Consider the following 18,779-nt stretch of genomic DNA (forward strand, 5'->3'; position numbering starts at 1 on the left):
CTTGTTAGGGCACTCTTTAGGGCGCTAAAAGCTCTTTCCTTTGTCTCGTCCCAGACGACTGTTTGAGGCTCTGTTTTTCTTAGAGCATCCGTCAGGGGAGCCGCGATATCAGAGTACCTGGGGATGTACCTCTGATAGTAGCCGGCGACACCTAAGAACGACCGAATATCGGTCTTCGTGCGCGGTTGCGGGAAGTCTCGCACAGCGGCCACCTTTATTTCAGAGGGGCGGCGACGACCCTGACCAATCACGTGACCGAGGTAGACAACCTCGGCCTGTGCTAACTGGCACTTAGGAGCCTTGACTGTCAAGCCCGCTTCGCGCAGGCGGGTTAGCACTGCCCGCAAGTGTGCCATATGCTCAGACCAGGATGCGGAGAATATCGCTACGTCGTCTAGATACGGTAAAGCGAATTCTTGCTGTCCCCGCAACACTTTATCCATGAGGCTTGAAAAGCAGTATGGCGCGTTCTTCAAACCAAAACTCAACACTTTAGGACGGAATGTTCCCATTGGTGAAATGAACGCCGCATACCTACTAGCCTCTTCTGTAAGTGGAACCTGCCAATAACCCCTGACAAGATCTAGGGTGGAAATAAACTGAGCGCTACTAACTTTCTCAAGGCGCTCCTCGATGTTAGGGATCGGATAAATTTGATCCTTAGTGATGGAATTAAGCCTGCGGTAGTCGACGCAAGGACGAGGTTCCTTGCCCGGTACCTCAACTAAAATCAAAGGGGAGGTATAATCACTCTCACCTGCCTCAATAACACCGAGCTGTAGCATTTTCTTTACCTCAGCCTCCATAATATCGCTCTGGCGGGGTGACACCCGGTACGCCTTGGATCGTACTGGCTCTGGGGAGGTAAGTTCTATGTCATGAGTAAGGACAGAAGTCCTACCAGGCCTCTCAGAGAACAGACCTTGAAACTCTTGTAAGAGCTGGTGTAGTTCGGTTTTCTGCTCACGCGACAGCGATGCTCCACTGACTAAGTCACTAATGACTTGACCGGTGTCTTCCCTGTTCGTCACTGAGCCTAGTCCCGGAAGCTCGACCGGAAGCTCTTCAGGAACGTTTACCATCATGCACACCACTGCTTCCCTTTGTCTATAAGGTTTGAGCAGATTACAGTGGTAAACTTGCTGTGCTTTCCGCTTTCCTGGCAGACTCACCACGTAGTTAACGTCCGACAGTTTCTGAACAATTCGTGCTGGGCCCTCCCACTGCACGTCTAGTTTGTTGTTTAGCGATGTGCGCAATATCATGACCTCATCGCCCACCTCAAAACGACGGGCCCTGGCGGTCCGATCATAATAAACCTTGGCCCTCTGCTGGGCCTTTGTCATTGCTTCACCTGACAACTCCTGTGCCCTTCTTAAGCGTTCGAGGAGCTTAAGCACGTACTCCACCACGACTGGGTCGTCGCCCCTGCCTTCCCACGATTCTCGAAGCATGCGAAGCGGAGACCGAAGCGAGCGACCGTACACCAGCTCAGCTGGCGAAAACCCCGTAGCCGCGTGCGGCGCGGTCCTTAATGCAAACATCACCCCAGGCAGACACAGCTCCCAGTCAGTTTGATGTTCAAAACACAATGCTCTCAACACGCGCTTCATGACGGAGTGGAGCTTCTCAACGGAATTCGACTGTGGGTGGTACACTGAGCTGTGTAACAGCTTTACCCCACACCTTTCGAGAAAAGTTGTCGTCAAAGCGCTAGTAAACACTGTGCCCTGATCTGATTGGATTTCCGCAGGAAAACCAACTCGCGCAAATATGGACAGTAGTGCATTGACTATCTCAACTGAGCTGAGTTCTTTAAGCGGCACTGCTTCAGGGAACTTTGCCGCTGGGCAGATCACAGTCAAAATGTGTCTGTACCCCGTGGCTGTTACCGGCAGAGGTCCCACTGTATCAATAACGAGCCGTCTAAAAGGCTCCGTAATGATAGGTACCAATCTCAACGGCGCCCTCGATTTGTCCCCTGGTTTGCCCACCCGCTGACAGGTGTCACATGACCTTACGAAATGGTCTGCGTCCCGAAAACACCCTGGCCAATAGTACTCTTGCAAGAGACGGTCCTTAGTTTTCTTAACTCCTAGGTGTCCGGACCACGAACCCCCGTGCGACAAGCGCAACAGATCCTGACGATAGCATTGAGGCACGATCAGCTGCCACCAGTTGTTGTGGTCGGACTGCTGGCGCGAGTTGTTGGGAACTCGGCGCTGACGCCCGTTGTTGCACCTGGGTCGCAAGCCCCAAGGGTAGCGTTGGCCTAGCGGCCTGGGGTACAACTGGAAGCATCCGAAGGTCCCGGCAAAGCATGAGTCGACTGGTAACAACAAAACAACTTGTTTATTTTAACATCGCAAAGAGTTGGCGGTCAGGTTGACCGAAGTAGAGAGACGGGAGAGCACTTTACTCAACAGAAGAAATCGGAGCCCTCGATTTGTCCCCTGGTTTGCCCACCCGCTGACAGGTGTCACATGACCTTACGAAATGGTCTGCGTCCCGAAAACACCCTGGCCAATAGTACTCTTGCAAGAGACGGTCCTTAGTTTTCTTAACTCCTAGGTGTCCGGACCACGAACCCCCGTGCGACAAGCGCAACAGATCCTGACGATAGCATTGAGGCACGATCAGCTGATCGAACTCCACTCCTCGGCGGTCTAGATACTTCCGGTACAGGACTCCACCTCTTTCCACAAAACGCGCATTTTTCCTGGCGATACCTTCCTTGACATTGCAGCGCACGTTTTCCAGGCTGCCATCCTTTTTTTGCTCGGCTATCAAAGCCGACCGGCTGACTTTTAGCAACCTATTAAGTCCGTCTGACGTAGGCGCGATGAGCAAATCTGCAGATAGCTCTTCTAACTTTCCCGCATCGGGATTTTCCTCTGCGGTATCTGGTGCCTTTAACGTTACAGACTCAAGTTTATTCAGTTCGGGCGTGCTCTGAATATCAGCTTGCTGCGCCTCTGACCCTTTCTCATTGTTCGATAACGTCGGCCCCGCAACTATCGCCTTTGCAGCGAGCTCCCGAACCTTCGACCTGGTTAAGGCCTGAACGCTAGCCTCACCAAACAAAAGCCCCTTCTCGCGCAGGAGGTGATCGGACCTGTTCTAAAATAGGTACGGGTACTGGGGGGGCAGCATAGATGACACTGCCGCCTCCGTCTCAAGCGCTCCGAAAGGTCCTTCAATAAGCACCTTTGCTACTGGCAGACACACGCTATGAGCTTCCACGGCTTGCTTGATCCATGCGCACTCGCCCGTGAACACATGGGGTTCTACGTAAGACGGGTGAACTACATCCATTGTAGCTGCGGAATCGCGAAGCACTCGGCACTCTTTCCCGTTCACGAGGAGGTCTCGCATGTAAGGCTCGAGAAGCTTCATGTTCTCGTCAGTGCTGCATATTGACAAAAACACAACTTTTGTTTTTGTTTCCGGACACTGCGCCGAAAAGTGACCCGGCTTCTGGCACGTATAACAAATGCGCGCTTGCCTCGTCTCGAACCGCTTTCTGCGTTCGGCCTCGGCTGCCGCCGTCTCCTTAGGTTCGGTCGCACTGCTTTCACTCGCATCCGCACTACGTGTGTTCCCCTTTGCTCTCATGGGTGTGAACTTCGGCCTCTCAAACTTCGAGCCAAATTCACCCTTTTGACCGTCCTTAGCTCCGCGAGCCCGACGCGTCACAAACTCCTCGGCTAGCTCAGCGGCTTTAGCCACCGTACAAACGTCTGGCCTATCCAAGACCCAGTACCGCACGTTCTCAGGTAACCGACTATAAAACTGTTCCAGCCCGAAGCACTGCAGAACTTTATCGTGGTCACCGAACGCTTTCTCTTCTTTGAGCCACTCTTGCATGTTTGACATAAGCTTGTAGGCAAACTCTGTATATGACTCATTCTTGCCTTTCTCACTTTCCCGAAACTTCCGACGGAAAGCCTCTGCTGACAGCCTGTACTTCTTTAGCAGACTCGATTTCACTTTGTCGAAATCCTCTGCCTCCTCTCTATCCAAGCGAGCGACTACGTCGGCCGCCTCGCCGGGTAACAAAGTGAGCAAGCGCTGTGGCCACGTTTCCCGAGAGAACCCCTGCTTCTCGCACGTTCGCTCAAAGTTAACCAGGAACAAACCAATGTCCTCTCCAAGCTTAAACGGCCGCATCAGGTCAGTCATTTTGAACAATACTCGTTCTCCTGCACCGTGTGCCTGACTTCCATTACGAGCGCGTTCCATCTCTACCTCGAGACGCTTCATTTCCAAAGCGTGGTCGCGCTCTTCTTTTTCTTTCTGCTCTTTAAGTTCGCGCTCCTGTTTCTCTTTTTGCTCTTTAAGTTCGCGCTCCTGTCTTTTTGACCTCTCCTCAATAGTCTCAAGGCATTCCGACAGCTCGTCATCCTCAGCCTCTAACTCAAGAATAGCCTTTAGCAGTTCTGGTTTTCTGAGTTTGTCGGAGACATCCAGACCCAACTCTCTTGCAAGCTCCAACAACTTCGGTTTGCGCAACGACTTCAAATCCATGGCTGCTTTGAATGCTGCTTTCTCTACTGCCTATTATTGTCTTGCCGCAATCTAACCCGGCAGCGACGACAACCACAATTACCAGCTCTGTTTCTGACACTAACAAAAGCCTGGCAAAGCTCAGAAGAAGAAAGTCCCGCACTCACCAAACCTCGCCGCCAAGAGTTCAGCGCAGTCGTTCCGCTGCAGGCAACCAGTCATCACACAGGGCTCGTTGCACTGCTCCCGGATGGTCGTTGAGCTGCTCAGCATACAGTCAACTGCATCTCTTCGCTGCTGGCCTCCGTTGTCGCGATCCCACCGCTGGCAGACAGTTGTTGTGGTCGGACTGCTGGTACGAGTTGTTGGGAACTCGGCGCTGACGCCCGTGGTTGCACCTGGGTCGCAAGCCCCAAGGGTAGCGTTGGCCTGGAGGCCTGGGGTACAACTGGAAGCATCCGAAGGTCCCGGCAAAGCATGAGTCGACTGGTAACAACAAAACAACTTGTTTATTCTAACATCGCAAAGAGTTGGCGGTCAGGTTGACCGAAGTAGAGAGACAGGAGTGCACTTTACTCAACAGAAGAAATCGGAGCCCTCCCTTTGGCGTCCGGGGGCAGCTGTTTTTATACTCTCGCAGTTGAGGGCAAGAAGGAACCCCTCATAGACGAGCACGTGACTGTACAATGGGATAAGGTGACGCATACTGTCGTGTCGCCGCCGGTCGGGCACAATGGGGAGGAGAAGGTGACTCCTACTGTCGTATCGCCGCCGGTCGGGCACAATGGGGAGGAGAAGGTGACTCCTGCTGTCGTATCGCCGCCGGTCGGGCACAATGGCACATACACTCACACACGCACATGAAGACACGTGGCATCGGAACATGCCTGGACGCGCTTGGCGGGGAGCGTAGCGGCGACGCCGAACGGGCCAAAATGTCTGCCGCTTTGTTGCAGTCGCGCCGGCTAAACCGCGCGTCGTAGGCGAAACGTAACACCAGCTAGCAGGGCTTCATACCCGCGAGTTCTCAACCATAAGTTCAACGGACCATATATCCTGACTGAGAAACTATCCCCTCTATCTTACAGACTGCGGTATTACGAGAGAGATAAAGACAGGTTCAACACATATCGCAGACCTAAAGGTATATTATACGCCTGATAGACGGTTTGTTTGTCCGTTTCTTATTGGTTGGTTTCTATATAACGCTATGCATGCAAATCGACTGCATCTTTATTTGAAGTTCCCAGGCGGAAAAAAAATCACGCAGAAAGCGAACTTACGTTCCTCTGTTTAGCGGACTGCTCCTCGTGGCCCTTTTGCTTTCTCGGCCAGCTCCGCCCCTGACTTCTACCTGCAGCATCTAGTTCGATCGCTGCTAGCACGATGGTCGTGGTCTTGGAGGACCGGCATTTCATTTTTCGAGCCCCACAGATTCCTTGGCAGATACCGGATTATCCAGAGGTTATCGACTAATTGGGGCCCGCCGAGGGTGGCAAACTGTTAGGGAGCCTTACGGTGCCGGCTAGTGCAACTACCGTCAATGGACGTGTGCTGGGATGTTCAAGTTGTAGTGGCGTGACTTGTAGTGCATGGTTTAAGCTAGGCAGAAGTACTGGATCCCGGCTGTTGCAAATCATCTCGACCTCATCCCCTAAGGTTCCTGATTTCTCGACCCCCGTACCCAGGCTAAGCCCGGGAACCTACGTATCCGCAAGTCTTACCACACAATACTTGGACTGTCTAACTAACGAATGCTGGCAAAGATTAACGAAGGTCGGCTAATGCACTTGATAGAAAACCCGATCTCAGCTGAAACGCAATGCACGTAAAGCTGCTGCACTGTTCAAGACAGGTAATTAGGCAATAAACCATGCAATAGTCGAACAAAACCTCGCAATGTTATGACATCGCTTCATATTTTCTCACACAGTAGCACTGTATAGTGGAGGTTTCACGGAGTAAATACGTTGATTTTCTTGCGTGTGCCGAAATATTGGTGCGCTTGCGATTTTAACTATTCCACCTTCGTCCCCCCTCGTGCCCTCCTCTTCTTTGAGCCATCAAAGGCTTTATCGCGGGCTTCATTCATTACTTAGCCAAATGGCCAGTAATTGTAGCCTCGTAGCCTCTCTGAACGAGATTGAATGAAACGCGACCACTGCTCGAATTTTGCGTCCTCTTATACCTCTGAGAGGAAGAGAGCGCCTGCTGGGCGTAAACGAAAGGCGGTAAAAGAGACAGCGATCTGCGAATTGCTTACCACGGCCATTTTGTATTTCACTCGCTCTGTTTCGTTTCTAGCGTTCCTCTTGCTGATGTTCTAAGTGCGAACGATGGAGAGAGAAGTACCGCGCGAGCCGCCGTTTGACTTTGAGCGCGACGCTCGCTGACACAGCCGGTTCGTCCGCGATGCGCCGCCTCTCGGTTGGCCGCACCGAGCGGACCGGAGGGGGAACGCTGTGTTTGCACGCGCGCAACAGCGCTGCCATTCTTTGGCGAGAGAGAAAGGGAGTGAATGCGCGCGCGCGCCCGCGTTGCAGTGGGCGAGAGCCGAGCGCCCCTTCGCCCCGCAACTCCGGCGGCGCGCGCACCAGCGTCCGCGCCTGCGCCCGCACTGGTTCGCAGGAGCTCAAACTCTGGCTGCCCAAAGTGGCGCGCCGAGTTTACTGCGAGTCCGGGCCGTGTCTGAGGAGCGGCGACGCAACTTTCCCACAGGCATCGATTAGTGTCGTTCGGTCGCGCCGGCGTGTTCCGGCTAAGTCCTTCGCCCCGAACCTGTTGGACGCGATGGACCGCAGGTCCATGGGCACGTGCTACGCGTTGGCCACCCTCCTGGCGCTCACCGGTAGCCCAGCAGCCGCCTGGAGGAACTACGGCACGCCCGGTAAGTTCGCCGCGCGGTCGGCACCGAGGCATGAGTTAGCGGGTCCGAGGACGTGCGACGAAACGCACTGGCTGGCTAAAAACGCTCGAAAGAGCCGCTGGAGAAGATCACGTGCCTGTAATATAGACGAAACTAAACGTAAGCTTCGCACCTCATTCTATGGAACGAGGGAACGCTGGCAGCCACCCTGATTCTCCATCCATAACACAAGGCCGGAGACCAGGAGCTGTCTGGTGACTTGCAATGCGCGCCGCCCGCTGTTAACTAACGCCGACGCTGATTCACTAAGTTTTGCCGAATTGAGACGCATCACTTCGCTTATCGGTGCTTGCTACGAGCAATGCTCATAATTCACCGCAAGAAGTTCTTCCCCGAAACTGAAAACGAAGACTCACAGGACGCTTCAGGCACCTGTAAGTCTTTGTGGCCTTAATTGGGGTTTATGAAGCCATATTTTGTAGCAGTATACTTCGACTGCATTCTAATAGGTTATTACGTTGATCAGTATTCGTAAATTTGGTGCCTTCCTCAACCCCCCCCCCTCTTTTTTTTCACTGATGACACCAGTAGGGGATCGCTGCTCAAGACAACTAATGGCCAGGAGGTAAATCAAAGAACAATTAAAAGAAGTGCATAAAGATGCCATTTTTGCGAAACCTAACGGTTGTCTAACGGTTGTCTAAATGTATTCATTTTATTACAACCTCAGAAGTGCAGTAGGATAGAAGTATGATAGGACAGAAGTGCCGCACAATTAAATGTCAAAGAGAGCGTATAGAGTTTAGCTTCGCAGCTTCAGACTCTCTAAATTCATACTGGAGGCGAAGTAGCCATAACTGACAAAAAGAAGACGAAAAACAGACTGCAGCGCAAGACACACAAGCATGAAGGAATCGGAACAGGCGTCAGACGTCTAGTCCGAAGTCAGAACCTTCTTTAGGGACCTACGCTGGGTGTTTCTGCCCGGAAATAATCATAGGTAAGGTGCTCTTCAACCTGAATGGGCCCGACGAGTGGAAAAGCGAAGTTGTCTTTGATATTAGGATAGTGTATGCTGTCTTGCAGAGAATTGAATAAAATCTTAACCGCGTTCGTGGCACATATATATGCTACGTGAATGAACTCTGTGTAATCACTGTATTAGCTATGATATATGTATACTTCATTTGAAACCTAACTTACTTTTTTGGTGCTTTTCACCTGTTTCAACGAAGAAAAATTCGTGCGTAGTATGAGTGTAGAAATTTAGTCCAGTTGCACAGCATAAAAGCCCAAAATTTTCTTTGCTCTAGCGTTTGTGTAATCACCTTTCCAGTTATTTTTTATTTTTGTACCTATTTTGTACACGAAATATTTAGCCTTTTCGGAGCAGCAGAGATCGTAGAACAGTCAAAGTTGTTTTATTTAAAGGCGCGGTACATTGGAGCCGATACCATAGCTGCGTATTTTTTGTTTATGCCCATGTTAATTATTCATATCGCGGTATAGATTGCCCTAATAGACAAGATGGGGAACAAATTTCCTTTCTAGTTGTCTTTCGGTAAATGAACAAGATACTCTAATGGAGCTTTCTTTGAAGCCGCAAGGAACAGTGGCCATATTGTTCGACGAGTCATCAGCGCATTCCCTGAGAGAGCGTTCAGTAATGGTACGCGTTACATAAAACTGATAACAGACGAAAGAAATTTACGTCTGCCACAATGTGACTGGTTCGTGGTACTAACGATAATCCTGCGTGTGCCATTGATTAATTTAAGTTAATTTTTTCCAGCTCTTTTTTTCAAAGTCCAATAGGCGTGCACTTTTCACAGTTCTCGCCATCTCTGGGGATTATCGATTTCTTGGAATCACATCCATGACCGTCAAAAAACTGTAATTGAGCCAGCTACTAGATTGTTCGTAGATGTGAGCGCCAGAGCGAAGACAGGACCCGCTATGCAGGAAAAGCTGCATCAGCGCTGGTTTATGTGCGTATATCGCTCTGACCGTCCAGTTTTCCAGCTGTTGTCAACATCTTCAGCCAACTTAATGCCTCCTTATGTGTATTAATCGAATTCTTTCACCACAAGCGCCATTTCATACACCTTCGCGTAGATAGGTTCCCTGTGGATTTCTTCTTGCTCCGCGGGCGTGCTCGGTCGCTAATGGGTCATGGGACAACAATGCGCTGTGACGCAAGACTAGCGACAGGACGGAAGCAATTGAGTTGCAGGACACCCAAGAAAGAAACACTTTCTGCGCTTCTCGTGCGTACCGCGTATATCAGCCCTTCACGTTTTGTCATCAGTCTAAAAACACGTTGGTCTGCTCGAACACTTTCTTTTTTTTTAACCTCGGCCGCAGCTCCATTTATAGCATTAGGCCCTTCGCTTTGAAAATATCTTTAGTTAAGTGTTTGTACATGCAGAGAACTCTAGCCGGTTTTAGGCATTGCTGAATTCCGTGTCCGCAATTCGTTAAATTGTCAGGACGTGTACATATATATGGTGTAATCATAAAGTTGCAAAATAGCATAACACTATGACGCTAAACGTACGACTAGCACATGGTCTGTTTTCTTTTCTTTTTCTTGTCTTTTTGTAGCGTGGTTAAATAAGCACTCACTGAGAGTAGAGTTGAAGAAGGGCGTCTTCCGCTAGCTAGACTATTTAGGAACGTCGACGAGGCGACAGATGCTAACGAATCAAGCGTACAGGGATTACGTGTGTTTGAATCCCCACTGATTTATTGGAAAAATCTAACTAATAATTAATTGAGTAAGTAATGCATTTCAAAGATAACACTCAGAAGAAGTGGTTTCGTTTATTTCTTTTGTGTGTACTCTGTGTCAGGAAATGGTATGGTAGAAATTCTACTTACTATATACTTGACCGGCACGCGCCTTGCTTCAACAAGGCTTACGATTGACGTGCCTATCAACAGCACAGCAATGACTCAACAGCGGGAACAAAAGCTATGTAGATGTGCTTGTTTAACATTGACGTATACTGCCGGTAATCTAAATTGGCGCATCACTTAATTCAATAAAACATATAGTTAAAGATGATTTGCCATGACAAAGAGAAATTAAAATAACGAATTCAAATAAGAACAAAATATAAAGGGTACAAGTTATCTGCAATGCGTTAGACGTAAAACTCGAGCGTAATTAAAATGTGAACATTGCAAAGCTCAGTATCTTTGGCCGCCTGGGCGTTTGTAGCAATATGAAATAAGGCTGCTTCGCAAGAAAGCTTGTTCGTGTTCATGTTTACAGTGCACAAATATTTGGTAAAAGTTGTCAGACCCTTATGCTAGTAGATATCGGTGTTCTTTCCGAAACCGTAATTCACCGAACGTTCAAAGATTTGCACTTAAATGTAGTGAAAGTAAACTCAGTTGCCAATACAGGAGGCGTACCCCCACAAGCAGATCTCCGGGCTCAATTCACCTGCGATCAGCACTCGTTGCGCTTGGAGAGGAAGCCGTATGCTGTTTCACGAGGGAAACTGGTGTGCAGCCTTGCGCGCTCGCTGAGGCCACCGCCGTTTTCACTTTGCAGCCGGAGCAAGCCGACATGCAGCAAGGATGGCGGAACACCGCCCGTAACCGAAAGGATGACATCTCTCGTTTGAAGGGCTGCGTTTCCCTCGCACGTGCTGCCATGCCCATTCGCCTGCTTTAAACTCTCACACTCGCATTCACCGACTGATTGACCTGCTGATTCATCACGTGCCTCTGCGGGGCCTTTAACGATCTCGGGCGCTGCGATAGTTCCCGACACGGAACTCCGCTATGGATATTAGTCTGGTGTGGTCAAGAGGAGAGCGCAGGCGGCAATTACATCTCCCCTCGTGACACTGCCGACGTCCTCCGACGGGGTAAACGCGTAAGGCTCGCGAACGTGCTCTCACGCATCGCACCCTCGGGGGTTAGAGACCCTCCCAGCGCTGGAGGAGTTGAGGCGTGGCTACTTGCGACTCCTTTGTTAGCGAGTGATCCCCGCATCGGCTCATCCCTCAGTGCCCAATGAAGGCAATATGCTATAAACATAGAGGGACGTTGATCCTTGTTTTGTTTTTTTCTTGGTGCATTAGAAAATACTTAGCGAAGCTCGTGAAGGAAGATTATTTGGAACATTATTTGCGCAGAAAACGACAATAGCTGCTAAAGATCGTGTTGTTCTGGAAGCGTTATGACAACTGGACTTAGAAAGAGCTTCTATATGAAGTTTAGTGGCTGACAGTACTGAAGTTTTTCAGCTTGGCGATTCCGTCTCTGCTCTCTTTTCCTTGACTTTATCCCCGGTCTTGTCAGGGAATTTCTTCTTGAGGAGAGGTTTGTGGGATGTTTGCCTCTTCCATAACATATTAAAACGTCAATGGCAGTTGTGTCAACGCTGGCATGTGTTTGAACCACCTTATTGGGATCTGGTACGCTCGTAATGCCTTGTCGGGACCGGTAAATGGTCATCAGACACATCGATTATGATTTCGCCTCAACTGTAAATACTCTGTGTAACCCCTGATTTTATCAATATAGATCGCACCCTTGCATAGTACAAACAGGTAATCACGTTTTCTGAGGCACCTATATGGCAACGGCTATTTCAAACACCGTAATAATGTAAATTTGTTCATATTTTATAACACTTTTAGAAGGTATGGAAAGGTGGTTTTAGGAAAGCACACACTGTTTTGTAAAGATGCTTGAAAGTCCCGAAAACCTTTCAGCTGGAAGCGGACTTTCATAGATATGGGGTATTATGAAATAACTTTATTCATAAATCTTACAAGCATGCAAGAATTGATGTTCTGCACCTCAAGTGGCGCACGAAGTGACGCCTAAGTATAGTACCACGCGTTTTCTGCATGGCCTCGCGTGAAGCGCTCATGGACACCGCTTCTGTCCAACTTCCGCATTACAAACTAAAAAAAAAATAACCATCAGATTGGCGTAAACTGACGCCTTACATATTCTCATAAGCTAGCTCTCAACGCTTAATAGCAAAATACTTGTGATTGTATATTAGAACTTCAGATAAATTATACTAAAACATAGGTTGTTACATCATTATAGCAAGAATGGTTTCATGCTACAGTGCTTTCAACTTAAAAACCGCAAAAAGGCGTTACCATTGCTTCGAAGCACTAACTACCACGGGAAACGCTGAATATTCCTAGTGACTGAGCTCTTTTTAACAATAGTGTGCGTTCAACGTGGCGAAGCTGCACTGGGACCTATGGGGACACCGTAGTAGATCTGCGGCACATTCACCTTCATTACCTGGGTTCTTAACATGCACTCAGTAATCCTAAGTACAGGAGTGTTTTCCGCATTGCGCCACTATCGGAATGCGCCCGCTAGGCCTAGAAATCGAACTGGTGAGGTAGCACTCAGCAGGAGAAACGCCATAATTACTGTGCCACAATGGCGGGTTATGACGAAGCGTTAGACCGCGGATAAGCAAACTACACCGAGCATTCAACAAACGGTACCACGACCAACAAAGAGTGCAAAATAACGCACACTTGTCTAGATACAAGATGGCACGAGCCAATTGGGATTTATAACCATATTCTCCTCGAGGAAGTGCTTCATGTAGCAACAATTAGTGCAATATTGTGGGAATGTGGGCCGGTTGGTAGATGTTGCGTAAAAAGAAAAAAATAGCAACGGAAGACGCAGGGCATAAGAAGGAGACGGGCCAAGCGCTGGAGACGATAGCGCTTCATCCGTTTTCTTTTTATCAGCGTCTTGCGCTGCTACTCCTTTTTTATGCAACAATTACTGGTTTTACTACGAATAGTTGCCCAAATTCGTCTGATTTCTTCCATTACACTCAAGTTTGCCAGGAAGCAAAGTACAAATTTTAATGTTCATTATGAGCATATTCTAATGTTTTTGCTTCAAGTCTGGATTTCGTGCATGTTTGAATTATTCATCATAGTCATTGTAGCAGCTGTAAGAAATAGCTGAAATATCGACACCCCTACTTTTAGCAAGGTTAACCAGTGATCGTTTTCTTGCGTACCTAGAAAATGGGATGATCATGGTTATTTCGTTTGTTACGCTTCGTTTCAGTCATGGCACAACGTGGGGTAAAATAGTATAGTGGTATGCTGCCTGCGATAAAATTCACGATCTTCCTTTTTTAAGCTGAACATTCTAAGCACTACACCACGGCCTAAATGTCCAAGCGCGGAGATATTTGCACTGGGTGTTGTCAAACGTTGAAGGCCGAACGCCGTAGAGCAGTGAATGGCCGCTAACAGAGTTGATAGAGGCGCAGTGATATGTTTAGGTTTTATTAAAGCGAAGTTTCTTTTTTTTTTGCCTACGTCTTCCTGATTTCCTGCCTCTCTGATGGCTTCCTGCCTAGCAAAGAGGGCAGATCCCGATGATCATTTAATCGAAATGGGGCCGATGTCGCAGACAGCGCAACTGTAATATGACCCGATCCTGGAAAATGTGTAATCAAATGTGGTGACAAGGCGGACCTATCCTTACATCACAATGTGCATCCTCGCTAGGGTTTTATTGCGGTTTCTAGAGCAAGCTGATCTTGCAGGCAGTGCAATCATGATAATCGTGATAATGATGTCGCATTGCGGTAGCTCAGGTAGCATGTGGACGTAGCTTCTGTGCCTGTTCCTCCGGTTTTGGCTTTGGCGTCCAGCCGAATAGACATATCGGTGAGTCTCCCTTAGAGCTGTGGGACAGAGAAGAAATGCACCAAGAACAGGAAAAAGCACACCTCACCAGATATGCTCTGCAGGAAGTGTGCGCTTTCGCGGTGGAGTGCGTAGTGGCGGTGACAGATTGATCCCCGTGTGATCGTCAGATGTGTTTAATCGTTAGACATTCATTACCATCTTCAACACTTCTCTGCATGTGCACCATTTCTTATATTGCTTCCTTCACGTGAACCCTCGCAAAATGTTGCATTAGCTCAGAAGCCATCGCTGCATCCGCATCGCTGACCATTAGACAGTGTAAATGTGTGTTTACATTACTATAAATTAGAATTAAAATACATTCGCAAACATAATTAACCTCTTTGCATAACCATTCGTACGTAGAAATGGTTAAAGAAATGTTTGCTTCACGTAGATTCAAAGAAGTGTTCTGAGCTCGGCCGGTATTTTTTTTTTTTTTTTTTTTTTTTTTTTTTTTGCTGTTGAAGTCGCGCGAACCCACTTGCGGGATTGACCAAAAGTTGGGCGCATGGTACTCATTAAAGAAACCCTGTAGACGGCTCACTTACTGGGTGCGTTTTGCAGTTTCGCAAATCCTGCAGGCAAGTGAAATGCGCTGTGGACAGCGCAGGTCTGTTCCTGCTCGCACACTGAAGGCTTCATAAGATTGTAAGGGTGCATTTTAGCGTTGTCTATCTGTCTCCAGGAGCGCTTCCGGTGTTCTGCTAATGTTTTACAGGAGTACCGGGCTTTCTTTCCAAGATGACGTGCGATTCTCCAAACGTATCATTTTTTTTTTGTGTGGTTACGAGAAAGCCTTGGAGTTTACGGGTGCAGACGCGAAGCAGACGTGAAGCAGCTCCGCACTTTCGCTACTTGTAAAATGTCGCATTGGTATACAGCGTCAAAAAGGGATACGCGTTTTGGTAAAATAGTAAAACTTCAATGTGTGTCGTGATATTTGTAGCACCCATAACAACCAAATAACTGAACAAAAATTTTGGGGGCAAGCAGCTGTTAGAGCAACCTTTATCCAGCCCGAGAGACTCGGCGAAGACTCAGGCACAGTCTATGTTAATGTGAGCGCACACAAGTGAGGAAGAGGATGTAACTGAGTATATGACGGTACTAATATGTAGATAATGAAGATGTGCACATTAAATGTCGGCACTGAGAGCGGCTATCCTGGCCGTAGCTTAAGATGACGGGAAACGCCGCGTGGGAAGCTGTGGAGCGTGGGGGTAAATGTGGACGAGAACCCAGCAACGATAGTACGCTGGGACAACAACAGCAGTCACGCAGTGATTGACAGAAGTTTGCTCCAGGTCTGTGCACCGGCCGATAAAACGAGCTCTGAATTTGTCACACAAGTAAGGAGTAAAGAAGGTGGTCCAGAGCAGCGCCTCATCACCAGGTTAGAAGGAAACGACGGGATGGGATCGATCACATAAGTTCTCTTGGGCTTGTTTTCTGTGTCAAACATATTTTTTTTCGAAGGAAGAAGTAGATGGATTACAAGGGGTATTAAAGAAAAGAAAGGGCGAAAAGAATCGGGCGAACGGGCCGTAAACAGGATAAAACGGGGAGTAACCGCTTCTGCGCTGAACGGTAGTTATATGCGAAAGTTTTGAATGGCAAAATTGCGTCCGAATTTCTGCGGTCTTTTTGAATCAACATGGATCTCATATCAGGGTGCGTGGGAGGAAAGCGTTAAGTTAGGCGGTTGGTATTAGGATGGTAGTTAGAAGCTGTCTTGTAAGGGGTGCCAGAAGGTCAAAGCACTTCGTCTGTCCGTTGTAAAAGGAATCTATATCCAAAGTCGACCAGGAGGACGCGAGGAGCACCATGATTAAGGGCTACGGCTTGACGAACAAACACAACTTCCAATACTTCCGAAGCAAAGCCATAGCGTGTAGCTCCATAGCATGTCTTCCCTTCCCGAGTTTCGAACTTTTGCGTTAAATGAAGAGTTCCGCATTTTAATTTTACCACTGGTCCTATTAATGAACTTTCAGTTTGGTGCACATTGTGAGGCTCCTAGAGATAATTTATTAACGCGGTATTAAAATAGCGATTATTTCCATCATTGAACTTTCGGGAACGCAGTTCCTGCTTCCATTCATCACAATAGCGTCCTAGTAGCCAACATTGAAATTACAGCCGTTATATGCTGTTCACCATGTTGAATACTATAGGTTTCACTGAACGGCTGTGAATGTGTTGCGCACCACTGTTACTGACCTCCCCCACCCCTTCCCACTACGTCAGCGCCACGTATCAGTGGTGCAGATGAAAAGATTTGAAGGGCTGAAAATGATCAATGGATGTTAATTCGAAGACTTCAGATAGTGTTGGAGGTGCTTAAAATAGTGTTACATACGTCGGGTAATACGCAAAATTACGGACCATCAGTACGTCAATAAGGCGATTAGTATACCCCTTAGTTACCCTGACCACTTTAGGATTATCGACCAAACTGCTGCGTTAGTATCTCCGCCGCGCTACGTGGGTTGCCCGGAGCCCCTGGAATGACATGACGAATTTCACATATTTAGACATTGGCTGAAATGATCCCATGACGTATTGCATAGCTTTTTCTCATCTGATTACGTAAACTGAAAGGCAGCCGGTCTTGAACGCAGACCAGTCGATTCGCCAGAGGATGTTGCATGCAAGTGATCTTAAACGGCGTTTGAATGGAGCTTCAATCTTCAATTAAATGAGGTCGCTGCTCCATGTCTCTATGCCTAAATACAACAAACCACTACCAGTCAGACATGACGAAACAGATCTGAGGTCTATACAGCTGTTATAAATTTGCCGTCGCAAACATGTAACACTGGCTTCCTTTATGCAGCAAAGTTTGTGCATAAAGAGAACGAAGCTTCCTTCCCTGGAGTTTTTCTTGGTTATGCTCCAAAGCGAGTGGCGTGCATTAAAACTTCCAGCGGTCGACAAAAGGACCCAATGTCGCCGTTACTATAGCTCTTCAGTTTGCCGGTGTGGGAGATCACTCAAAGCAGATAGATAAACAGATACGAGATTGAACGCAAAATTGTCACTTTTCGTGGCTAGCAAACGTAGCGGTTTGAGTGGTGAGCTTTCATTGAATGCAGCACGTACGCAAGTTCTAATAGGATGGACATGGTCACTTCTCTGTAACCGCAGGCAGCGTGAAAGCTTCGTAGTCGGACAGTCGGGCACGTTCCGCTAAATTTGCACAGTACTCATTTAGTTATTTCTAAGACATGTGACCTTCTTTCTTCCTTCTCCTCTTTCAATCCCCTTTCCCCCTTCCCCAGCGCAGGGTAGCTTACCGGGCTCAGCCTCGTTAACCTCCTTACCTTTCCCTTATGACTTATCTCTCTATTCCAAGACAGGGTCTTCTTTGGCGACTTCACATGAGTTTGGCGCGATGTGGGTATCTATCTCGCCTCAAAACTACAGAAAAAGCCAGAATTAGTTGCAGAGTTGGCAAAATAAATGGTACATGCGTAATTAGCGCCAATATAGTCAAGTATTAGCCCTATTATACCATAGACTGCACTATCTTCGGGATTGACCCACCTGGCCGCTTGGCAAAATAAGAAGAAACAGAAGAAAGAAAAGTATGCCAACCAAAAATCGAATAAAAAAATTGACATAAATGAGAGAAATAGACGGTCCGGGAGTAGTGGGGTCTGAATGGGGAATGAAGAAAATAATGCAACCAATGCAAAAATAGGATGCAATTATCAAACATTGCATCATATCTATTGCCCCAGTTTCAATACATATAAGTACAGTCGGCGTCCCCTTGTGTAGAGCGCGGGAACGGCGGCTGCCGGGGCGCCCAGCAGCCAGACAGCAATGTCTAACGGTAGTTGCTGGGCCCAAATATGCCAAGCAGCTACCGTTAGACGTCGCTGGATGCCTCAGGAGCACCTCGGAGGCCGCCGTCCACGCGCTCTACACAAGGATGACCAGTCAAGACATGCTTTTGGCCTAGATGGTTCATATCCGTAGTAAAACAGCACCAGAGAACTCCCTGTACACGTGTCGTTCTTGTTCGTGTGGTACCTTGTGTTATCCGGCGCTGTTTTACTACGCGGATAACGCCAACTCTACATATACCATGTATGTCGACCTTGTCTTCTTTTGCATCGACGTTCATTGACACGCTTTTCTTTTGATAACCGCAATGCGCACGTAAAATCCATCCAGAGCTCCCATTCTCAAGCAATATAGAGCCTTTGCCCAACTATCTCAAGGGCACTGCCATGTTTGATCACGTGGTGATGCGCCCATTGCTCGCCCCAGCAGGCCTCCGCTGCCTTTGTTCACAACGACAGCGCACGACGCTGGCGTGACACAGCAAGCCACTGTTTCGGCATTCGTCGCAGACAAACAATGACTGCATTAACGGCATGGAACTTCGGTCAAATCTTTGGAAGACATGCGAACATCGCATATCCATCCTTCCGAGCTTATTACGCCTTGTCCAAATGCTGCGAGCAGTACCGTACGCTGACAACTACAAAGCTGGGTTAGAAATCGTTCTTAAGGCACAGTGGTTCATATTAACTCAGCATTGCAGTAATTCGCATATCGTCCTTTCTTTCTTTATGGCCATTGCCTTGTATGTCGCAGGTTGTCATATATCCTAATTCAGTAATGTTTTTTTCGTGCGATGACAATGCATTATTTATTTTCTGCCTATTGTTTGATTG

At 48.1% G+C, this 18,779-nt stretch overlaps 1 protein-coding gene across 1 annotated transcript in view; it reads left to right on the plus strand.

Annotated features, from left to right (window-relative positions):
* Nucleotides 1-7,093: 7,093 nt before the first annotated feature.
* Nucleotides 7,094-18,779, plus strand: part of LOC142564793 (B-cell receptor CD22-like) — a 133,307-nt gene continuing 121,621 nt past the window's right edge. The window contains exon 1 of the mRNA XM_075675959.1: nucleotides 7,094-7,393. Coding sequence (XP_075532074.1) covers nucleotides 7,297-7,393 — 97 coding nt within the window. The 5' untranslated portion in view covers nucleotides 7,094-7,296. The remainder of the gene's footprint in view (nucleotides 7,394-18,779) is intronic.

Source organism: Dermacentor variabilis, chromosome 1 (assembly GCF_050947875.1).
Source record: "Dermacentor variabilis isolate Ectoservices chromosome 1, ASM5094787v1, whole genome shotgun sequence".
Taxonomy (NCBI): domain Eukaryota; kingdom Metazoa; phylum Arthropoda; class Arachnida; order Ixodida; family Ixodidae; genus Dermacentor; species Dermacentor variabilis.